A 26,650-nucleotide genomic window follows, 5' to 3' on the forward strand; every position below is an offset into this window, starting at 1 on the left:
TTAACACGGTTTCATTATTAATAAAGATATTTATTTAATAACTTGTTAAACTAACTGTTCGTTTATTCATTTCTTGTTTAATTAATAATTTTGAATGAATGATTTATGCTCAGATCTGAATCTGAAAAAAACCGACAGGATGCCCTCGTTTACGAGAAAATAAATCGCAATTGCCGAGACAGGCTGAAGGATGCAGTTATCCTTTCTGTGTATTTTTTGTTGACTCTGAAAAATAGTTCCGCTTTGTCTTGAGTTCTTGAGTAAACGAGGAAATCGCGAGAATTGACTAAATTTGATTGGAATGAGTTACAACTCGGGGAAATGACTTGACCAATAGGCTTTTATTGGATGGGTTAATGAGAACTTTTGATGGATAATAATAATCGACAGTGCAATTACCTGAGACCTTCAAGTCGATTAATCTTCTGCGTTTGATTAATATGCGGAACTCAAATTCGATCAATATGAAAATCGAAATCAGGAAAATAAGCAAAAAACAGCTCCAAATTTACTTTTTGACGTCACCGATTTACTAATTTGAAACAAGGAGTTGTGCTTCCATATTAATTCACCGTTATTTTTTACGAGACTTTTAATAAAAGTTTTCTAGGAGTGTCTTCTTAAGTGCTTTTATAACACATTAATCGATTCAAGTTAAACAATAACTGTCAACTTGACAACGTTCATACCAAATCTTTTGTTAAGAATCGTACAGTCATCGACTTCTTTGGCTATTATTTACAAAAAAATTATAACTGGATTCGTGTTTCTCCGAATCAATATATTCCACTTAACAAAAATGCCAACATCCGGTATAATTTTCTCCCCAGGGCGCTGCTCGCGGTCTTATCTTGTTTTCGGTGTTTATTATGATATAAACTTGACCTGCCGCAAATTGTTTGACAACATGATTTAATTAATGCGGCAATTTGGCTTAGATTTTTATCTCTAATCACATATTTTATTATATGGAGGTTATAAATATTTCATATCCGGTTAATTGCGCCATCGGTTATTTTTATCGGATGACGAGCCGTCGAGTCGTTCATCAACCTGAGTCAATCTACGATCACTCGATAGACAAAAAACGTGTCTTTGTCGGAATCGCGCTAAAACGCAAGTGAAGTCTTTTGCTATTAGTCGCATGGTTTGATGGCAGTTTTTAAATGAAAATGGAGGATATGGCGTGAACAGTCACGTTTGATCCTAGCGGCTTTATGTGCAGCACAATGACGGAAAAGTAGATCAGCAAGACTTCATTTTTTGAAAACGTGAACTCTGGATAAAAGATTTTATTTCTTGTTGAGTGTTTATGGTCCTCGTATTTACTCGTAACGGAATTTGAGTCTATTAACTAGGGGAAAAAATAGAAAATGCAATGATGCAGAAATTGGATAATGGTTGTTCAAAATGTATAAATTATTATGAAAACCGCCAGTGACTAAGCCAACAATAAATAATATTTTAGGGTTTTCCAATACATCGTTTCGATAAAATCTTCTCTTTACTACACCAACTTTCTTGTTAAAAAATCGGTCTTCTCATTTTAATTGACACTTTTTCTATACTGTTAATATCTCATTAAACTGTTAATCTCAAATCCCCATTTAGGACTAACTGCGTTAATAAAGATTTTCAATTAACTGATAGGCTAGGCGCCATAATCCTGGTCAATTGATTACATGTATACTAGGTCGATACCATAGTTTTTTACATCATGAACTTGCAATTTATAAACTTGACTTGGTAGGTACGTTATGTTCGGTAAAAATTAATAGGATGTGAGACATATTTGGTAGTAAATTTATGTAAAAGGAAATGTTTAATGTCGATTGAAATCATTCTGTGTTAAAAAATAAGAACATGATGTTTACCAGTACGACCACAGTCATTGAAAAGTGGACCACTGGGTTTTGACGCAAAATTAATTGTTATTTAAATCGAATTGGGTAATTAACAATTAAATTGACAAATCAGATAAGTAATTTTTTGGGCTCTTGAATTGTCAAGCGCTGTCCGTTCTAAAAAGCTGTAGTGCGACAAAAAAGTATTTAGAAGAAATCCAATCTTTATCATAACATTAGATTATACTCTAAAATAATATTTTACTAAAGTTGTTGTGTTCAAATATTATTACAAATAGTAAATTACGTCATTAAGAGTAAAAATGAAGTTTTGTGTGCTTAGCCTGTTCGTGTGTCTGCCAAACATAGCGAGGCAGACATTAACAGGCGAAGCACACAAAGCCATTTTTGCTCTGAATGGGATACACGATTTTTTTTGGAAACAATAGAATATTGCTCTATTTTACTTAAAAAAATTGATTTTCATACAGAATCATAGTGCAATGGAAACATTACTATGGTTACGGTGGAGCTCAAGTATATAAAGTGCTGTGTTCTGCTTAATAATAAGCTAGATAATGTGTCACTTTTATGACGTTTGAAAAAAAAATTATTTAGTTAAATTATACTTAATTATTACGTACAGTATAAAACAATATTGTAAATAATTATAACTATAGAATGATGGAAAATTATTAAGTAAAAAATCTCCTCCCAACCCCAACATGAATCAAAATTTTTAATAAAGCTTAAAATAAATCCTTGGAAAACAAAGAATTTTTTACCAATTTTAAATTTATCATTTGTCAGGGAGTACAGCAAATAAAGAAAATCACACAAAATGTACAAAAAGATTCTACAGCCTTTCTGCTTAGTTAAACTACTCTGCTCACGCATTATAAATAAATAAAATAAGAAGATTTTGTTAGTAATGAAGCAAACACCAAATATAGGAATAAATCCATTTTTAAAATTTATATTGACAGCATAATTAAGGCTGTCTACAAAGAAATATGGGTTTGCAAAAATTCAGTATAGCAACTACAGTAATTGAAAGTGTTTGAACGTGACTGTTGCTTTCAAGTTATTAATTTATACAATAATTTATAATGCCACATGTTCGTGCACTCACATCAACAAAAGCTTCGATTGAAATTGGTAACCTTGCTGGTGAGTTGGCATATCGAAAGAGATTATTAATAAAGAAAGTTTGGTTGGGGAAAATGTCGAAGTTTTTATAAAGAAATGTGCATAAATTATTTTTGCCTAGAAAGTCACATAAAAACAGTTTCAGTGTCAATGGGTGGAACAGAATCTGTTCTTCCCCATCATTAAAGTCTCCACCTTGTTATCATTAGATCCATCTTTCTTCTCTCTAAAATTATCACAAATTGATTAAAATGTTTACCAAATACCCAGACAGTGTCCCCGCCGGCGCTACTTGGCCATTCTGTATACAGCGCAGGTAGGCAATCGGCAAACAAGAAAGACACTAACACAAGGCAAGGTAAGGCAGCATGACCAGGTGAGTGGAGAGAGAACAGCCCACCAAACCTGCTAAACACACTCAGTTTGATCTCAGTCACTTAAGCTAAGCAACCCACTCACACCGTGCCAAAGAAATGACACAAACATTGTGACCATTTCACTTTCAAACAGTTTCTCGAAGTGACGGCTGGCAGTGATCGATAACTTGGTGTTTTTTCAAATTTAGTGACCATTGAAATAGACAGCATGTTAGTGAAAGTGCTTCTGTTTTACACTTTCTTGGCGATATGTTCGGCAAAAGGTGAGTCTGGTAAAGATAACAATGACATTTGAGTTCGTACTAATCGTTCTAAGGTCAGGGAGTGACATAAGAGAACTTAATTCAAATTGCGAAAGGTTCAAAAGTCGAAAGTCGATTGGTTTGTTAGGAAAGCCAAGGTGGTACTCTGTTGACAACGGTCGTTACTTCTAAATATGATAAAAACTTAGCCGGGATGACTCGATCGAACCAAAACAAAGGTTCCGTTAAGAGTCTGATGACTGGACCATTTCTTTAAAATGGGTCTCTTGTGCTATTATGACGAAGACGAAGACTATCGTGTTCGCGATTTTGGTGATCGCTGTCACGATCCACAAGGGGTCTAATATCAGTATAATAGAACGTTTGATGTGTTTTTGCACTGACTTAAACTTAATTACATTGTAAGCGATCCACGAAAATTCCGAGATGACAGGCATTTTTTCATCTATTATATCGTCTCTCTATGCATAATCGCGAGTGCTAACATCTCTGAAATGCAGATAACTGTTTCGTTGTTGCAACCAATATATTTATTTAGCAGAATCATTATAATTAACATAGCCTCAAGTCTATTAGCATCAGAATCAAATAAATTCGGATGTTACATTAACATAACGTCCACAAAAAAATGACCAATGAATGATGTAAGTTCTAAGTTGAAAACCACATTTTAATTACATTATCTATGACGACCAGATTCCTAGAAGTAACTACCGTTGTTACGGACAGTAACCCTGTTCTGCGTGATACTCATCAATGGTACCAATTTTTTTTTAGATGTGGGTATGGCCGGAATCGTCACTATTTTAATTTCCGTTTCGTATTCCATTATCAAACACAAAAATTATAATTGCACTTAAGTACAGGTACTGTCATTGAAGTACCGCCCCAACGCGTATAATAAGAAGAGTAATTTCTATTTTATTTCTTCAAGAAATAGAAGGTTGTAACTTTACATTAATGGATATTTGTTCTGTCATCGAAAGCTGGATTCTTGGTTAACAGTACCTTCTCAGGCTTCTTGTTTTGTGCAAGGAGTACCATAAGTGTACACAATAAGTAGTCATCCTTATGCTAATTTGGTATTTGTATTATGATAATTTTATAAGTACAATCGCACGAAAGTAACTAGAATAATCGTAAGACAAACGTTGAAAGTGTTTTGAGTGATAAAAGTGGGAACCAGAGTTAAATTTCACATGTTTTAAGAAGTACTGTTGTAATTATCTCTGGTATATGAGGACTATTGTTTTGTTTTAGTTTTTTTCCACATTTTCCGGAAATATAAAAATTTGAACACTGTAAGTTATAACCAAGTAATTCCAAGTTTTATAGCCTATTCAAAGGCAATATAAGATCGATAATTTCCATGATTACTAATTACTCGTGAGTACCAATTTGGTTAAGCCATAACATGTTTATGAAGCTGTCAATGCATTAATAAAGATAAGAAAGCTAAGCAAAATGTAGGTAAAACGGCAAATGAAAAGCTGATCTACTCTACTTATGTCATGGATTCGAAAAGAATAAAATGAAAGATAACTAGAATTTCTGTTAGGAAATAAATTGGTATAATATTTTTATTTTAACTTTTTTTAACTGTCAGTAAAAATGATCAATGGGTCAGGGTTTCCTATATTCATATTTTATTATATAAGTCGAATAGGCAAACGCAGATGTTAAATTTGTTGGTAAAAACTGTGATGCTAAACTAAATATAAAATAAATAATTTCAGCGAGACGATTCGTTCATCGTATTTAATTGCGATTCAAATGCACTCTGCTTCTTGTCGTGTATTTGCAATCAATCAAAGTGAATTGATAATACAATATACATGGGGTTTATAAATGTATCTAGCATCAAGCGTGGCTATGAAATGTCAAAGAAATTTGCCGCTCATTATAAATGTAGGTATATATTTTAGTTATTTGATTTTTATAGTTAACCTCAACCATATAGCAATGTTAGTTTAAAAAAAACAGTTGTGGTTTAAAGTCAAAAACTGTGACACAAAACTATAGTTGAAATGTCGCTGACGACATTAAGTGACAAAAATAAAATAATTTTTGACATATGTAATTAGTTATATATACATATTTAGTATGAAAACAAAGCGGCAAAATAGTGCATGACAGGAATTCCAGATGCTAAAAACATTTATAAATATCTAGTACTCTAAACCCAGATGACATACACCTAGTAAACATTGTATGGCTTAATCAAACCACCCTTAGAAATAAAACTGGGTGTTGTAAACTGCAGCTTACAAATTTCTAGGTAGAGGCTAGACCGAAGGTTGAACAGACTCGGAAGCATTTCGCGCAACATTTCGATAAACTTCTCCCAATGAGCTTATTATAAGTTTAAACAACGACAGTTCAGAATCAGATGACAGTTTGATTTAAATATAAAAACGGTCAAGTGTGTATATGCAAATATATCAGTCGCCTAAATGCAAAACCCCATATAGTCAACCCAGTTGACATACACCTAGTTAATTTTATGGCCACATTATGAGAGGACCGGGCAGTCTAATCCTTGCGGTTGGGGACCATAAAAATAGACGCACGCCTATTCAACCATCGGTCAACCCTCTATCTAGACATTTGCTGCAGTTTACAACACCCAGTTTTATTTCTAAGGGTGGTTTGACTTAAGCCATAAAATGTTTACTAGGTATATGTCAACTGAGTTTACTATATCTGCATCTGACCGAAATCTGACAGGACAATATAAATTTTGTAATTGTGACTAATTTATTCTATACAGATTTTGAAAAAGTTTACCTTCCTAATTTATAAGTTCATTACTATAAACTGACAAAATTTCTACCTAGATCTCCCTAGATTTAAAAATAAAAGCGCTAGTAAAGCTTTTTGTATTGTTTGAAAAACTAGGGTTAAATTCAGATATTGACTATATTATATTTTGCGTTTAAGCGACTCATATGATTATGTATTATATTATAGTTCGTACAGTGAGAGTTTAAATGACAGTAAGTCACTAAATCTACGCAATAAAAAGTGTACCATACGCGCGAAATTTAAAATAACAAAATAACCCCAGTTACTGACAACCCTGTCAACCCATTTCGCGTAGGAATTAAGTGTTTTTAGTGTATTTTGGAGCATAATTTGCTACCAACTTATATGTCAACTGTCGAAATCTCCCAATCTTCACCGGATAAACTATAGATTCAATTTTCTTTTGAATACGACCCTGTTTAAATACTGATCGATCAAGGCGCGCCTATTTTTATAGTCCCCAACCGCAAAGATTGGTACTACCCGGTCCTCTCATAATGTGGCCATAAAATTTACTAGGTGTATGTCATCTGAGTTTACAGTACTTTACTGTTTTATTGATGTTTAATGGAAAATAAAATGAAGACTTCAATGTCAAATTACGTAATTGTTTCAATCAATTACAATTTTTGAAGCACTTAAAGTTTGTTCAAGAATTTTCGTTTTTCAAAAAAGATTATTTACCCAACTACCTTTTCAATATAACTTGATTTTGCTTTCTTTTTTCCCCAAGAGTACCAAAAAAATGTTAAAAAAAATTCTAGACTCTGTTTTCTCAGGAGGACCAAAAGAAAATTAGGAAAATGGCAACATTGCTGAACTGTTCCCCCAATTATTTAAATTTCCTGAATTCAAAGCCATAGTAACGTTGGCGTTAATCAGGTCGGTTCATGAACGAGTAACGTAACTATGGTTTCATGTGAACGATGCCACACTGATTGAGATTGTTGATTCAAAAATCTTTTTAAGAGTTTTCAGGCATTTCTTACAAGATTTTTCCGATTTTCTTTGCACATTTCCTTTGCGCAAAATGTCCTTTAGGTAACGAATTCTTCTAGACCTAAAATTATTGCACAAAAATCGTTAATTTTGACGTTAAACCTTTACTCTTCAATCCATTATATCTCGAAAAATTGAAGACATGGATTTTTTTAAATATTTTCCGGTGATCTATGGCATTGTCCGATAATACATTATTACGGTGGTACGCGACTTTTCGGACATCCTGTATGTACCTACCTCTAATTTCAATATTACACTTTTACACGATTTCCCATCAAATTTTATGTACAAAGTTGTTCAAAAATTGCTCTGAATCCAAGATAACCTTTTTACAAATCATAAAAGACTGAAATAATTTTTGAATTTGTGAAAATTGTAATTATAATTTTAGACCTGACTTTTACTTTTTAGTTTAGTTTAGTCAATATTTGATTTTGTTGGTGTCTATTTACAAAAAATGTAGGTACTTTCGTGGTATTTTTTATAGCTTTTACGGCCTTAGCGGCTATATTATTATGCCTAAATCAAATGCATGCCTTAAAAACAAACCTTCATAATAATTGTACAATATAATTGCCAAAAAATAAATTAAATCCTTAATTATTGTATAACAGGCATTTCGCCGTCTAAGCGGCAACTTCCGCAATCTCAATTTTTACAAAGTCAAGCGAGAGCGCAAACAAACTGATTTTTGGCAGTGTAAACAATTTTGCTCAATTATGATTACTTGGTATCAAATCTTAGCTTAAGATTAAATCTATTCAAAAATATGAAAAATAATTTCCACCAGTAAGATTCCCGTGAAAAATTCATCTAAGAAAAAGTAAAAATAAAATATTTTCACAACTGAGATAGCGGATGTTGCCGCTTAGACGACGATTTATTCATATCTACAAACTGTCGATTTCAGTTTGCATTGAATTATATTCTATTTGTTTTGTTAATGCAAACTATGAGTCACAATGAGTTATAGAACCAGAAAATCCAATTAAATGTACTTACCGATATAGATTCGAATTACTTATTTCAATAAAGCCTCTTGTTTCTGCAAATTTACGAGTACATCATTTTATTGGGTTTACCATCAGTTCAAGTTTGCCTACGCTCAGTGTCATGATAGTTGCTCATTTTGTTAGAAAGACAATAAATCAATGTTTTCTAAAATCGCAAAAGTAATTGAGTGTGTAAATTTTGTTTTAGTTCATTTAACGGAAAGCAATTAGTAAACAATTTGTACGTTTTAGAATGTAATTTGACCTTTACATTTTTCCTTCATTGCTGTTGAATTTTAATCGTTAAGGTTATAACTTCCGTTTTCAATTTTCCAAACAAAATCTTCCTTTGATTATTATTAGAATTTATTAACACTCAGGTATGGGGTATGCTTCATAAACAAGAATTTTTAAATTTCAAAGTGAGATTTAATACCGCAATAAAAGGTAAATTTAATTAATAACTAATTAATTAGATCTAAGTACCCAATTAAGTAACATGATATAAATATGAATTTAATCCTTGTATTTTATTTTCTTATGTAAACCTCACATCCGTTTGCACCCAACACCACTTGTTTTTCCTCCTATTTTCTTTTAACGGCAGATTTATATCACATGCCAAACCCTAATAACACCATCATCATCATTGATTTCACGGATTATATCCTGTACCGGTTTCATACAACATCGTTTATGTACTCGTTTTACATCTTTTCTCTTGGAAACAATTTTCACGGCCTGTATATTGTTTAATGATAATGAAACACCGTTCCGCCTCGTTAGTTTCCAAAAGTTTTAGGTCATTTATATCAGCTTTATATTCACCAGATTCTTGACCCAAATACTCACACCTTGTTACGTTCATTCAACAAGAGCAAAGAGCACGATATGGATTTTTATTTTTTGTAATTTTTTTTGTAAAGAGAGCACGACATAAAAATTGCTTGTGTTGAAGAGCGAGCTTCAGGCTCTCTGGCATGTGGTTGTGTAGCCAGGTGGAAAGAAATATTTTATTGCTGTTTCAATTCATTAAAGATTCCTATAGAGGAAGGAAAAATGTTGCACTTATTAACCTTGTAACAAGCTGGAGCTGATTAGATATGAGAAGACGAAAGCTCGACGGTTCCGTGGAATATAAATAGAACATTACGTAATTCAACGACGCTTCAAACGAAAGGAAACATGTGTAAAAAGAAAACCGTTAGAATATATTACCATAAAAAACATAATGGAATACAGATTTGCACGGATGCATTGCCGGAAAAAATTCAGACTACTACATTAAATTAACTCGGTTTTAATGTCTTTATAAGGTAAGCTGATTTAATCCTCTCCAGCGATTTTCTCGTTTTGTAAAGGATTTATTGTAGAAACACACTTTTCAATTGTTTCAAGTGGACTTTGACGTATTATGAAATGCATACTGTGTAATTACAATTAGTGGATTTTAATTTCGCTTATCATAATTTGTCAAGGACTTGTTATAAAATCGTTAAAATATCATCAACACTTCATTTGATGAAAATGCAAGAAAAATTATACAAAAAACGAACTTCCGTTGATGCTTTTTGGCTTTATTTTTAACTCGCCACACTTAATCTAAGTAATTATCAAAATTAACTCGTCAGAATACATAAAAAAATGTATAATTTGTGTTCAAAATTTTTAAATAATCGTTTTTCTGATTCTCAAAATTTTAATCTATTAGCTCATGTTTATATTTTAGATGCTAAAATTCTAGATCATCCGATTATTATAGTTTTAGCATAGCTTCAGAAAGTTTAAAATTGTAAATTTTTCTTTATACAGGATATAACAGAAACAATACATTAAATAAAACTGGTGGTAGATTTCTATAAAACAAACAACTTTTTCCTCTTCGGTTTTCCAAAATTCTCAAGTTTTTAAGTGTCTTTCATATGCACATTTCCGCAACGCAGCGTGACACAAACTTTGTCCGCAAAAACGCGGTGCACAAGCAACTTATCTGTTGAATTCACTTTCTTTTGCGGGCTTAAATTAATTTATTATTAATTTTTCTGAAATTATGAACAACAACAAATTCTGTCAACGCAGTTTTAGACACGTGCCGTTTTTATGAATTTATGGACTAATTTAGAACTGGAAATAAGTGAACAAAATCAAATTTGACCAAGAAAACAAGAAATCTTAGCTTTTTCGTGTTGATAAAATTTTACCAGTCTATGAATAAAATTAAAGGAGGTGTTTAAAGTGACCACCATTATTTTCACAACACTGTCCACGTTTCAAAAACCTTTCCATGCAAAGTCTTTGAGCCCCACCAGCGTTTTGGCCAGCCTCTCCGTAAATCAACACCATGTCGGTTAAGTCGAATTTTAAAAATTAACCATTTTTTGAGATTCACTTTCACTTTCCGTAAAACAATGATCTGTTACTGAAACCGGCAAAATTAAAACTAAATTAACAGCGTTTTTGGCTTCTGAATGTCAAATTTTGGTTGCTTTTACGTTACTCATAAAGAGAAAAAATTGATCAAAGTTTGCTTTTGTAGAAACCAGAGCAATTTTTCAAAATTTAAAAAAAAGATTGATTTTTCGTAATTTTATTATAAAATACAATCAAAAATTTTTTTGCTGAACATCGGATTTTTTTTAATTCAAGAATATGGATTAGTAATGGCATACAAATCATGTCAAATAGCAATTATGTAGAGTCGCTGGCAATGTTTACATTTTTTGTGCAATACACGAGGGTAGTCTTGAAAACTGATCTTTTTCCAAAATTATTAATATTTCGAAACTGAGCTCGAATTTTGGAAAACCGAAGAAAAAAAAGTTATTTTTTTTAACGAGATCTACCACCAGTTTAGTTTAATGTATTTATTTCTGTCACACTCTGTATTTTAGATAAATATTTAAACCAATTGCTTAACGCAAAGTTTTTAAATCTCCAGATCTCCATATTTTTATTTTTAAAATTTATGTTCCCCAATTTTAGATTAAGAAATTGTAAATCCTCGCATTCAGATCTAGCAATTCAGAGTCTTTATCATCAAATCCTGTACTATAATAATTATAAAATAAACAGTATAAAAAACTACGTACAATATTCTCGTAAAAAGCTCATAGCGAAAGCTCGCTCACATGCAGCTCGCCAGGTACGCAATTTCGCCATGAAATCTTTTCTGCGCTTGTAACATAAGTAACTATTATAAATATTGTATTTCGGATTTTAATAGCAACTTTCTTATCTATCAACATTCTGTTTATCAAAATGCATGGTTTAATAAAAACGCTAAAAAAAAATCCAGAGCGACTGATTAAATGAATATCCGCATCTTTGCCGGAAATTTCAATAATTCCCAAGCGCATTTAAACCCGACCCCTAAAATCACATAGTGGCAATAATCCAACCCATTAACACAAATCCAGTGGCAGTCTAATCGATTTTAATTTGAAAGTCGTGTTTTTCTCCTCTCTTATCTCGACCCACTGCAGTCAAAGCTCGTAACTCATGTATAATGTGTGAGCATAAAGAAATTACAGGTTTAATTCAACTTAACAATTTTATAAATAACTATAATCAATCATTTTTCGGTGCACAGTTAATTGCTCTTTGCACAGGTACGTACTAATTTCATTTTTTAAAAAAGAAATTCCCCGACTTGTAGCGATTTATTCCGCTTAAAAATAATGGCAGAGACGTGATGTATTATTTTAGTCGGCAAAAATAAGCGAAGTATCATGCAGCATGATGATCTACTTCTTCTCACGATAGAGGACATTCCTGGAAGCACAAGAAAATTCGAAAAACTGACTGATTCCAATTGCGTGTCAGACTAATATGTGGTTTTTTCTACCGTTTGCTACCCTTATAAATCCCCTTTTTTCGTGAAGCAAGTTCAGGAACAAATTAATCTTGTCTTCTTATCAACTTTTCTAATCTCCTTCTAAGACGTTATACTAATTACTTTATTAAACATTGAATAGATTTATTTATTGGCTTGCGTGTTATAACCTACACTACTTCATAGATAAATCTAAAAGTTTAAGGTTGCGTTATCGCGTTTTCCGGTGGAAATATATTTTTCCCTTCTTTTATCTGACTGTCTAACATTAAAAAAAACGCTGATGCAATAAACTACAATTCAACATAACGAACGGTCAATTTCATCAAAATATCCTCCTTGTTAATTTACTTTAAAGTATAAAAAACTGGATATGCTGTTATTAGAGCTTTTAAGCCCAATTAAAACTTCCATTAAAATGTATTAATTTTTTATTTAACGTGGGTCCGGTTTTCGGCGTTGGCCAACAAACGTCAACGTCCTTTAAAGTTGCATCCTAAATTATTACGGAAAATTAATGATTAATAATAAACGATCTAATTTCATGCAAATTAGTGTATACAGGTTGTTCTAAAATTGCCACAAAATACAGGAAGATTCAGTACATATGAACAATAATTTCCTCTAAATTGAATTCCAATTGGCAAAATATTGCCCAATGTATGTATGAAATGGCAAAATTACTCTGATTATTAATGTTTCAAACAAAATCAAATTCTAACTTTAACATTATTATAACACAGTTTATCATTCTTTGGCATTTTTGGAGCAATTTTAGAATAAATCTACATAACACTTGATAGTTCTGATAGCCAAATTTATAAAACCGTTTTTTGAGGTGGGGCTTTCGGTTTTCATATCAAAGAAATTAATCATTTTAGGCCTTCAGGAGGAAATTAATCTTCTTAATGACAATTTTTAATTCCGATCCACATTCATTAATTTAAGCACTAACATTAATTGAAAACGTAATTACGTCGGTGTGCCACTACATTTTCCTCCGTGTCAAAAGATAAAGAAAAGACTTAATCAAGTTCTAGCCTGTAATTAACATAATATAGGAACAAGTGCTGACACGTAAAAAATGCCACGTATTAATTTGATTCTCACTAAATTAAACACGATTAATTTTCTTGACTCACCACAAATCACCGATGATGTATTTAAATTAAAAATAGCTTGACAGGTGTATTTAGCGATGCAGAGCACCGTTAGTGTGGGTTTAAAAAATTATCTGTATCAGATCGAAATGTCACCTGATTTACATAAAAAGTTAGTTCGAACTGGATTCAAATTCGACCTGCCAGATAGTTTGTAATTTTAAATAATTTGACGTTGCGAAGTGAATAAAATTATTTTTTTTTAAACAATTTTCTCATTATTATTTTGGGTTTGATGAGTAATTTAGATTGCAGAGCTGTGTTCTTTTTGGGTGCATTGTAAAGTTCTGAGAAACTTAAAAAAAAATGTAATGTGAAATTAGTGAGTTGGGATTCGTAATTTCGTTTTTCTTGCTTCGTTCGGTTTCAGTGAATCTGCTTTTATTTTCAAATAGCGGCACTGTAATTATCATTTTAGGCCGGTGTATCCAACATAACCAACCATAATTACTTTCCATTCTGCACTTTTTATTTGGCAGAACAAGTGTACCATCTCTGCGCATTGGAAAATTCCACGCCGGTCTATTTAAAAACCATTAAAAGCTCATTACCTCGAATTTCGGTAGCAGACTGTCGCAATTATTTATTGCCAACTGAACAATGATTTAATAGCGTTTGAATACTAAATAGCTCTGTATCAAATCATTAACGGTAACATTGATTTTTTTAACAATCTGAGACCACCGAAATATGAGTTTTCTCGAGGCGCCGAATGATTGGCAGTAAAGCTCGAATCTTGATTTAATAAGATATTTTCGCAATTATTATTGAGATATGATCTTAATTGGATGTCTCTAATTAAGGTCTGTTCTACATCTTAGCTTGTAGCGTATACGGCACATACCGTGTTAAATTAAAACGTGTAAGGCTAATAGTGCGAGCTTGTAAGACATCGATGCACTGATTAATCGACTTAAGCACGCCTAAGAATTTCCTCACTGTGAAGTTTAAATGCGTTTTTATTATTATTAATTACATTTCAGAAACGCTTTCATGGCGTTACTGTCGATAATCGTATTAAAATGAGATGCTACGCTGCGGTTTAGTTAGTGCACAATGTCTTCCTTGAGAATGCTTCCACATTTTATTTTGCAACGCTTTTTTTTTCAATTGTATTCCTGAGGTGCGAGTAACGTTAACGCAAAATATACATATAGAAATGTTATTAGAGAAAAACAGTCTGATAGAACAGAGAAATTGTTTCTAAAGATCTTAGGTCGTAAACTTTCCAAACTTTTATATTTTTAATACTTTAGTTTTTAGATTTTCAAATTTCTAGTTGCCCTCAAAATTATTGGCTTTGAAGTTTTCCTTTTTTGTTCAATGTTCATTTTTATTCTGTTTCACTCTTATTCCGATTTTAATATAAATTACGAGTGTAACGCAAAAGCTTTTTATGAAATCGAGAATGGCGCTCATGGATTTTAATTTTTAATTAAAAATAAAAATTCCGCTGTAATATTTGTAAAAGCTGTTGTTTTTGCAAATTGCAATGTTATTCATCACATTCGAAACTTTCATAATAATCCAATTCCGTAAAGAATCATTTTTAACCGTAAACTCTTGAAATAGTAAATTCAATTTAGTCTTGAAAAAAAAGTTATTTCTGTAATTGTTAAGGAAGTGCAACTGCAGAAAGAAATGAAGCATGTCGTGTCATAAGGTGAATGACTACGTCTGAAGAATAACGCAGACAACATTGATGGAGGTAATAGTTATTTACAGTCGCGTGTGGTAAGTTACATTTTACAGCGCGAAATCAGTTTGAAGCACGACGGCGTAGCCAGAGTGCTTTAATGATTGAGCGCTGTAAAATGGTTAACGCACAAGAGTTGTATTAAACTTTTTGGCCGAAAAATAATTGGGTGTTTCGAAATTCATGAGAACTGTCACATCTGACATTTGTAAATTTCATCATCTCTCAATTCTGTCAATTTTGTAATTGGTGCACAAAAAGTACACAAGATGGCGCTGTATAAAAACGTTTTAATATTACTTTAAAAATAGAAATACTGTCTTAATTGAGATAAGAATTTAGGTAGATTCCACTTTGGTGATCAATCTTCATTATGGTAAAGTGATTTTAATTTATAAACGCATCTGAAGAGCAGACGATTTGGGCAATTTTTACCGCACGGCTTGTGTAAACGTCCAGGGAGCTTGTAAATCTAGAGTTTCCGAAGATGTCAATTGAATGTTAATTTGACGTTTACAATTCATGAGGCCAAAAAGATTCTAACAGTTTGTAACAAAAAATAATCTGAAAAGAATAATAATTTTGACTTTTGCAACTACTGCAGCGCCTCGACAATTCGAACAGGAACAGTTTTGATTTATTGCCTCTAAATTTTATTTTTAGTCTTAAACTTTTTCTAATGAACGTTTTAACAATAACTGAAGTAGTAAGATTGCTATAGGTAACATAATACGATTTAGTTTACTTGTTGTATTCGTTGTCTAAGCGGCAAATCCGCAAACTCTGTAGTGGTAATATTTTGTTTTCTTAGATAAATTTTTCGCTGGAAACTTACAGGTGGAAATTATTTTTTGTATTTTTAAATAGATTTGACCTTAAGCTAAAATTTCATATACCAATTAATTATTGAAAAAAATTACTTACACTGCCCAAAAAAAACATTTTTTTGCGCTCCCGTATGACTTTGTAAAAATTGAGATTGCGGTATTTGCCGCTTAGACAACGATAAGCAAAATTAGATTCTCGGTATTTCGGTACTCCGAACAAATCACTAATTCGAACACACCTTGGTCCCATGAATTCCTATTATCAAGGTTCTACTATACTTATTAATTATATTTTGTGCCGTGACGTGGGTGTAGTAATTATAATTAAAGAAAATTACAATAAGCCAGATAAATCACTGTGAGAATTCGTATTGTTATTTTCCGATGCTAAAGATTTTATGGGTCTTCATTTAATTTTCATTACAAATTGCGTTACACCTGTCTGACAAATGAGCTAGTCGTAATTCTAAATTTATGTACAGTTTTAACACTATATAATTTTTTTAGCTAGGGATGGGCGAGGTTCAGCGCCCAGCACAGCAAGCTACCATTTTAATTTATGAGCCCATTGAAAACTCGTTAAAGAAAGCTTTGTTTTTCCTGCATTGAAATGTTATTTTTAGTTCAAATTTGCCTCAGGAGTGTTATAATCAAATAAATATTTCTCCCAGATGAGTGCTGTTAATGTTACTTTAAAATCACCATCATGTGTGATAAATGAGCCAGCATATACCCACAGATCGCAGATTAACTACAATACGCATTGTTCCTAATGTAGAAAATACTCGTGCTATCTCTGTATAAATCAGCCCGCGATCTTTACGAGATTTCTCTGATGATAATTGCAAATGCCTCCGAGTGTCCACTTTCTGCTTGCCGATGGTACAAATCTGGGAATCGGCGACTATCTAAGCAAACAACGTTCGCAGTAGTGTGCTTCAGGTGTCCATATATATTTAATGTAATTGACCACGCTACAGCAATAATTGTCGGAAGAAACAATGGCCGAAACGTTAATGATTTCCAACATATTCAATTACAGTTGTCCAAAACAACAATCGGTCATTACGCCTGCTTCAGATGCACGTGGTACAGATAATACGTGGACGAAATGATCACGTTTCAGAGGTCGTATTAAACCGGAGATTTAACCCCGTTCCAAAATACCACACGCCACGACATAAATCATAGTTTACATAACAAGGTGAACCTCCGTGGACAACGGTGAAGTCATACATCATCCCGAGATCCGGTCAGATGCATTTCTAGAGCGATTTTGCATGGAAGCGCTTTTTAAGTTGCGACAAGCGGGTTATTAGCTACTTGAATTAAAGGAGGTTTTCTAACGTTAGATCATCGAAAGAAGGCAATAAATTCAAATTAGATTCGAAAGCAGTTTTCAGCTTCACTACATTACAGTTTTTACTCACGAAAATATGCGGATGTGCAGGGCATTTTTATTTAGTTTTATTACCATTTTAATTACACACCAAAAAATTTACCTCCATTTTTACATCGTTGAACTTTCATTGTTAGCGTCTCATATTATATGGTGTTCCACACTGAATACATTATCTACTTACTTTATTTTTATGCATCACTCATTAAAACACCTTTATTATTCGTTATATCTGGATTTCAACTACGATAGAAAAAAGTAAAGTCCGTTTTTTTTTTAAAAACCACCAACACCGCAATCTTCCCCTGCATTACAACCGGCAACGTTGCCTAGGGAGATTTTTGGTGAGAAAATAATTGTCAAATTTTTGGCATTTCTGAAAATTACGCACTATTTCCGTTAAAAACCTTTCTTATACACTCTGTTGGATTGCAAATCAAAGGATTAAATAGTTAAAAGATTTATTGACTGATTGGATGTAACTATGGTTATTTCATGACGATTTATTAGAGTACCACCATTTTCAAAGTTGGTCGCGTTTTCCAGGTTCTAACCTAAAACTGTCAAAACTGTCAGCGGGAGACCTGTAAATTGACATAAAATGGCTATTCTATAACAAGAATAGAAATACATTCCATCATACTTTGGTAGGAACCATTATGATCCCGTAACTCAAAACCGTCACAAAATGTCAATACTCTGTATAAAATTTCCGTGGTTTTATGCCAAACGATTGAATTTAAAAGGTTTCAGTTGACTGAATTAAGATACGAAGCCAGAAAAAATTGCTACATCACGTTGTGGAAATATTCATTGGAATCAAAGAACATTAAAAGTATGTACCTTATATGGAAAAAAATGATGAATATTCAGTAGTAGGTATATAAAAAGTATTTTCTTTTAATTTGCTGTTAGTACAAAGCTATTTTTTCACTCATTTTGAATAAGCCATTGTCACATCGACTGCGTTAACAGTTGTGCTACAATAGCAACATCGGAAAATTTTGTAAAAAAAATGTAGGTATTTAATATGCAAATAGGAAAATTTGCATAAAAATTTCGTTTTATAAAACTTAAAAGCACTTGAGTTGGAAACCTGGGCTTGTGTGTTTACTAGTTTTTTAATATGTATACTATTTGAATTGTTCTTCGTTAATTTTTACTTATGTGAAATTATGAAAAATCATTGTGCATTTTTAATTTTAGCATAAGATTTTGTTAGACCACTGATTGTAAAATATAATTTACTTTTCTTAAATTTAACCAATATTGTAAATTCTAGTACTTACCTACATACTTAGATTAATACAAGGTGTTTATAAATGTTTCTAGCATCAAGCGTGGCTTTGGAATTCCTGTCGTACACTATTTTGCCGCTTTGTTTTCATAGTGAATATAACTATCAGGAAAATTATTTTTCCTACGACCCCATATGAAAGTGACATTTTCCACACGGTTAAATGACTCCGAAACTTGATGTTTTCGTACATCCATTTCCGAAAGTAAAAGTCACTAGTGTAATATGAATATATCCGCACAGACCTGTCAAAATTGACAGTTATTTTCAAATACAAATGTAACTTCTGAATTTTTGTCTCAAATATCTAGACGATTCACTCTAAAACAACATGCATAATGGTAAAAATGAGTTGGTTAGGTCTTTTTGACAAATCAGTTTTGACAGGTCTGTGCGGATATATTCATATCACACTAGTGACTTTTACTTTCGGAAATGAATGTACAAAAACATGAACCATCTAAATATGTGAAATACGTCACTTTTTTATGAGGTTGTAGAAAAATGGCATTTAGAATAGATAAGAAATGAACTATTGTCGAAATTTATGGTTTCTTCCTGATGATGAAAGGTCGTAGGAAAAATAGTGTACATAACTCGTCGGAAAGTGTCTTTCTTGCACTCGTGTAATATCTGCACTCGGCTGGCGCCTCGTGCATCTACTTTTACACTCGTGCGAAATATCTATATATATATATATAATTGTGGAGCTCTACGGCAAATTTGAGAAGATTTATCCATTGAATTGAACATAAACGAGTACTGGAACACCCAAAGACCTGTTCGTGATTGTTTTCAATACATAAATCCTCTTAAATTTTTCGTAAAGCTCCACAACTGTCACAAATTATGACCTTGAAATGCGGAATTCAAAATAAATGAGTTTATATATATCGTGTGATTCATTAAATTTCCATTCTAGGTAGGCCGTGTATTTTGGACGTGCGTTGACTTCTTGTTCGATAACTAGCAAATCTCGCAAATATTAAGTCGAAACTACTGTAATGGTGTTAGTTACGACATGAATTTTTTTCTCAAAGCCAACTGCGAATGGAAATTTAATGAATCACACAATACTTCAGATCATCGCCTGCTTGATTGATGAATACTATTATTACATACTATGTAGGTATAGATACATGGCCCAATAAGGGTATTCATGCTTATTGGCTAAACTCAGTATGTAGGTAAACTAGAGCTTATTGCTATCGGTTCAATCTACTGTGCAAATTTTTGAAAATTCTTAGATGAGAAAAAAATTTTCAATTATAGGAAAATTGAATGTAGAGATTTTTGAGGTTAACAGTTGGAGGCATTAACATCTCACATTAATTAATAATAAATTAATTAAAAATTTGTTCTAACAGAGAGATTTAAATAAATTTTGTGCAAATCTTGACAAACTTACACATGACAATGTCACAGTTGCGTCAAGGTCAAACACTTTTGCTTCCAACTGTTACCGTTAAAAATTGCTAGATGCTGTTGCCAACTTTGGTAATAAGTGGACTTATAGTACTAAGCTCTAATATAGGAGCAGTATTGCTTTTGCTCGCAGAATAACGTTTGTATGCAAATCCTTCAAATCTGAGCTTCTATTAATTCTCTTGTTCCAGAATAGAATCTCGAATTTAAGATTCTTATAACATCATTACTGCAGACAAACATCATTACTGGAATAGTACACTATGCTTATTTTTCCAAATTATTTTATTTAAATTGCAAAGAAGAATCAGCAAACTTCACGTCTTTTCTTCAAATTAAATTTACTCAAACAAGCCGAACTAATGAACCCTTAACAAGATAAAACCGGTCTTTAGCACCGTTGTGGATGGTTAATCTCGACCATACTCCTCTGTATTTAACAACAATTACACATCGAATTACCAATTAACTCATTAATTAAGAGTTTTTACAATTTTATATAAAACGTTCTTTCCAACCACTATTCCTTTTATTACGCAACTTCTGCGGGATATCTGATTTATTACCTGCGATTAACCATAGTGTTACAACGTGGGCAGAAGCAATTGATGTACTAATCATTCCGCACACTGTTGGATATCAACACCCCCTATCGATTTACAAGAATACATGAAAAACTCAAGAGACTACTTTGAATGCATGAAAAGTCTGCTGCGCAACATGAATTCCAAGTAAATTTCGTTAGCGACATTTTTTACTGTGTTTTTATTTTTTGGCGCAACTCCCGAGTTCAGTACTTTTTCAACACTGTTCAGATTCTAAATCTTTGAGGATTTGTAAAACGGAAAGTTTTTATACCGGCTGAAATAAGTGCGTTGTTTAATTTATATGCTCCAGACCAAATTCCGCACAAAGTCAACTTCCTAAAATGTTTTGTAGCGATTTCCGTGGTTTCCGGTTACATTTCCGGGGCCGCTGCATGCACGGATTTGCTTTTATATTATAGTCCGGCGCGTTATTTGGAGTGCACAAATTTCACAAACCGTTAAAGTTTATCTACGACAACTCAGTTCCTAACCAGATGTTTATAACGAATGAAATTTGTCATCGTCAATTCTTAAAAAAAATCTCCAATTTTGTTAGTTTCCGTCATCGTTAGACAAAATCAAGTTTTTTGCATAGACAAAGAATGCCGACCAGCTATATATCGTAATTTATAACGTAGTTGTGACATTTAATAAGCATCATTACTATAAAATGCTTGCAAAAACTAAAACCGATTTGCAATCAATGTATAACTACTAAAATTACTCTTTGTTGCAATGTAAATGTGCATCGCGCCATAGACCTGAAGCCATTTACCACATGAAATATCTGCATTTTCAGTTGAGTTGGTTGGAGCTGCGATAACAGTACTTCGTAAAAAGAAATTTCTTTCATAAACACAACTGCATCGAAAATTTACGACAAAGCCCGTTCGCTTTATCACATTTGTTTATTTGCGAATATCACAACGATGACTTCGTCTGCAATTTAAAAATAAATTTACCGTTTCCACGATTACGTAGTCGAACAGTTCAAGGTAATAAACAAACCGTCAACGATGCACACACATTTCGAACCTCAAATCTCTTCCATCAGTGTTCAAAGCTTCCGATGAATGCAATTTAGCGCAGAGCAAAGCTCACTGCTACACAAAGTATATTACAGCTTTATTTTAATCCCTGCTGAGTTCTTATATGAATTTATTAATCATTCCTCTTTGTTGCGTCGATGTTTTCTAAAGCGAATCGATGAAAAATGCCTCAATGCAGATATTTCCCATCGATGTTTATATCGGGTCAGGTTTTACAAGTTTTGCTGTCTGAAGCATTTTTGAACGATTCCAAAAGACATTACCGGGAAAACGTCGGAGTGATTTAATCGGACGCATTCATCATTAGATTAATTAAGCTTCAATTAAGACGATTAGGACATAATTTATGCGGGATAATTATCTAAATCCGAGCTGAGGCAGCACTCTGCCGCCCTGAATCGGCGCTATTAAGACGTTTTTTAATTTATGAACGTCCTATTAGGACATTTTAATACGATTAGCTGATTTATATATTAAAAAATTAAAATTGCACCAATTTTTTTAATTACCGCCTCCGATTTAATAAAAGAAAATAAAATTTTGTCTTAACATTTAACTAGTCATAATGTTCAGATTCAAACCACTAAAATTACATGCTTAACTGTGGCTAAGTAGTGGCTAAATTGACGCATTAATTAGCTCATTTTGCGTTATCAGGTCCGGTTTAATGAAATAAAAAATAAGATTTTTAGCCAATTTCCTCTCCAAGTTATGACTTACAAAATCAGTCACAGTTGAGAAAGTAGATGTGTCCACAAATACAGTATGATCCAAAACATTTTTAATCAGCCTTTCTCTGAATAACAAAAAACATGGAAAACGTAGGTCTTCGTTGAAACAAGCTGCAACTGTCAACATGATTATTGGTTGTAAAATATTAGATAATAATTTAAATTGGTATTAAAGCGATTTAAGTTCTTAGAGGACGTCTGCACTCTTGTGAAAACCGTTGACATGTTAAGGCCAAAGTTTGTGGTTATACAGGCTGTCGGACAATGCCATAGATCACCGGAAAAATGTTAAAAAAATCCATGTCTTCAATTTTTCGAGATATGATGGATTGAAGAGGCAAAGTTCAATGCCAAAATTAACGATTTCTGTGCAATAATTTTAGGTTCAAATGAATTTGTTACCTAAAGGACATTTCGCGCAAAGGCATAGTGCAAAAAAATCGTAAAAAACTTCTAAGAAATGCCTGAAAATTGTTATCAACAATCTCGATCAGTGTGGCATCGTTCACGTGAAACCATAGTTACATTACTCGTTCATTAGCCGACCAGACTAACGCCAACAATACAACAGTAACGTTACTATGGCTTTGAATACTGGAAATTTAATTTATGGGTGGTACAGTTGCCATTTTCCTAATTTTCTTTTGTTTGCTCCTCCTGCGAAAACAGAGAGTCTGGAGTTTTTTTAACATTTTTTTGATTTTTCATAGTCTCACAAAAACAAAAACACGACTTAATGATTATACGGTGATTTATTATGTTCACCCATTTTTTCATTCATATTTTGGCACCATTTCTAGAACAGGACTCAATAACAAAAGCCTTTTTTGGAATGGTGAACACCTTTTCAATAATACTAATAAGAGCCAAATAACAACTTAATTTATTATGCGAAGTTCACTACGCCACACGTTTTCCATTTTTTTTGTTTTCCACAAAAGGGCTGATCAAAAATTTATTGGATCATATTGTACTATGTACCTAGTATGTAGAGTTTTTACACAACAAATTTTTGTAAAAAATTGGACTGGAGAAGTGGAAAGATATTTTGATTCCGAATTTAAAGTCCGTTTTCTATCAGAAAAATTCCAGAAAAAAGGTCTACTGTACAAATTATTATTATTTTTTTTAAACATTCAAGTTATGGAATTGACAGAGAGTAAGAAAAGACAATTTACTAAGCTTTAAAACGATTTTTATTTTCTATAAATTTTAGTACCGTAATAATGCACGAGGAAGAATGAAATGAAAAATTTTACCTTTGCATATTTATAATACTTTTTTTAATAAGTTTCATTTACCACCTGAGCAAGTTCTGTTGGGTAATGTAATCTTGTTATAAGATGATACGCGTTAAGAAATATATGACTTTAATGAGCATTTCAATTACAAACGATACGTTGCTTGCGCAAGAATTCTTCATATGAAAAAACTGCGGTTGCAAATCATCTGTCTAATAACACTTTTGACACCGGTAATAGCTTCTGAACTGTTTCTTTTCAAATGAGTATGTTAACATCTGAAGACGGAGTTTTAGAAATAAATTACTAGCAACTGATCACCGCGTGGTCATTATCAATAATTAATAAGCGGCCTAGAGTGACCAATTAAGCCTAAACATTTCATCGTTAAATGGTTAATTGGAAAAAGTCCATATCCAATTTTTAACCATGTAGGAAGTGTTTAAGTCGCCACTTCTATAACAGTCTGCACAACACATTTATTTTTTTAGTTGTTCTGTGTTCCTATAACAAGCAGTGAGCTCGTTATTGCATCTTTAAAAACCAGCATTTTCTGCAATTGCAACGGAAAAGGCTTATAAGCGATGCACAAAAAGTCAAAAACACTGCATCAAATATGCTGAGGAGAAACGATGCCAATCGCATAAACGAAGGACAAGTTCAGTAGCTTAAGGTGGAATCATTGCCCCTTTTTGAGAATATCAGGCGAAATAACAAGTCCAGTGCTTGTACCGGTAGTCTGAGTATTATTCCATACAAAGATAAAAGCTTCATTTCCATAACGTACCTGGTTGTTTTATCATTCATTAACTCCGAACACAGCGCGTAATTAATGGATCTCTAACTGTTAAAATCCCTAATACCCATCTCATTGGCATTTACTTCTTCGTTTCGTTCGGTTTAATATGCGCGTCTTCAGTGGTTTCTCAAAAAGCATTTTCCGTGTCTTTGTGATGATTTAAGAGCTGAACCAACGCACAACTTAACTAACAAGTCTTGTAAGGCATACAATAAACTGTGTACATCTACAGATTTATTTTAGTTGTGAGAAAATTGATGAGGCCGAGACGTACTAAAATATCAGATTTGCGGCACCTCTTCATAAGAATTATAGGCTATAAATATTTATATATGATTGTGCGATTCCGCGTGTAAAGCCGTGTGTCTTTGCTAATCAGACGAAAGTGGCACTGATGCCACTTAAGCCGATGGACATATGGGAGATGTGCATGAGCTTACAATTGCTCGTAAAAGCTAGAGAAAGTGTAATAGTCATCCATCACATGGAGATATTAATTATTACAGTTGGAAATTTAGCGCGGCCTTAAAGTGCACAACATGCCTGTGAACAATAGCTAATAAAAACGTAAGAAGAACAAGAACAAGACATAAGCTGTCATCTAGTACCTATTTCTTTTCAGTTGCAAAAAATAAGATTCTTGAAGTGTTCACACTGCTATATCAAAGCCAGAGACTGAAATTTAAAAGACAATTATTATAAATACCCACATTAGGCTTATAAGAAAAGGAAGACTAGCAGTGTGTACAACAGGTGCTTCTGTGTAACCACAAGTAAGTCTATACTACCTTAAATTTTGGAAGCGGGCCCTGAAAATCCCCAAGTTTCTCTTGTTCTCATAGCTCTCGACCGCTTTGTTGCATTTCTGTAATATCTACACAAGTTACAATAACCTCAATGTTTGGTTTTGTGGCCTTTGGCTTCTCCACTCTGCAATCTGTCGTTGTCGGCTTGTGTAGCAATAGTAAAAGGTCTGACAGCTCGCAAGAAGTTAAAACAGTTTGGTTGGATATCCGACGCCTCGTTGCATTTTGCAGGTCTTGCTGCAGGTGGTGTGCTTTGAACGTGCATTTTTACTTTTTGAAAAAAGGGAGGTTCTGGCTGACGTTCCGGTAATAGTTTCTGTCGTTTTCAGTTGAGTTTATATTACATAACGAGATGTTTTTGTTTTTGAATTAATTATCTATTTCCTGGAGAACTAAGTTCTTGGAGTTTTAAATTGACTTCTTTGACATGACGTTGTGGGTATTTATAACAATTCTATTGTATTATTTGAGCAGAGTAAAACGTGGAAACTGTTGTTTTATTTGTAGATAAACTAAATTGTTATGCAGTGTGATGTAATGGGTCGTCACCTACATATTGATTAGCAGGTTTGCTGACATTGGGAAAAAATTCTTTGCGCGACATTGACATTTTTCTTAAATAACTTGTTTTCTCTAATTATACCAATACGAGTTTATAAGATCAGTTTTTGTAATATGGAATCAGGAACTTTTCTAGATTCGAACTTTTCCTTTCTTTAGAACATTATTATTATTTGAGAATAGAAATTTTATAACATTTTGATCTAAATAGGTACCTAAATCCAGCTCATTGCTATCAGTCAATTTTCTAAAATTCGTGTGTGTAAATCCGGCTTTCAATTCTTTAGGGAGAAAATTAACGGAAAATTGAATAGAACGATTTTTGAGATTAACACGTTGTCAAAGTTTGGTGTGTCAACCTCTCACATTAGTTAAGAATTAATCAAAGGTTAGTTTCAAAAGAGAGATTTTCATAAGGATTTAACAAGTTTTGGAAAACTTGCGCATGACAATTAGCTTCTACGCATGTCACAATTACTTCAAGGTCAAACGATTTTTTCTGCCAACTGTTTTCAATAAAAATTGCTAGGGGCTGCTGCCAACTTTACTTTTTAATAAGTAGGCCGATAGTAATGAGCTTTAGTATACATACCTCAATAAATTATTGAAAATGACATTTTTACATAATTTAGTTTTTAGACTAGGTGGCCCTCGTAATTCTGTAGATCTCGCTTTTTTCGTGGACCTCGCTTTTCCGTGGCGTTGGATATTAATTTAGGATTGTTTATTTCTTAGATTAAGAAACAAAAAAGCGAGTTTTACTGAATTCCGAGGGCTACTTAGTTAATTGTATTTTGCCATTTAACAT

The 26,650-nt window shown here is 32.8% G+C and overlaps 1 protein-coding gene across 1 annotated transcript in view; it reads left to right on the forward strand.

Moving 5' to 3' along the window:
- The first annotated feature begins 3,331 nt into the window (after positions 1–3,331).
- Positions 3,332–26,650, forward strand: part of qsm (Zona pelucida superfamily protein qsm) — a 73,625-nt gene continuing 50,306 nt past the window's right edge. The window contains exon 1 of the mRNA XM_088037568.1: positions 3,332–3,633. Within this exon, the coding sequence (XP_087893694.1) occupies positions 3,579–3,633 (55 nt within the window). The 5' untranslated portion in view covers positions 3,332–3,578. The remainder of the gene's footprint in view (positions 3,634–26,650) is intronic.

This window comes from Gnatocerus cornutus, chromosome 1 (genome assembly GCF_029298725.1).
Source record: "Gnatocerus cornutus isolate USDA-ARS CGAHR chromosome 1, icGnaCorn1.1, whole genome shotgun sequence".
In the NCBI taxonomy this organism is placed as follows: Eukaryota; Metazoa; Arthropoda; class Insecta; order Coleoptera; family Tenebrionidae; genus Gnatocerus; species Gnatocerus cornutus.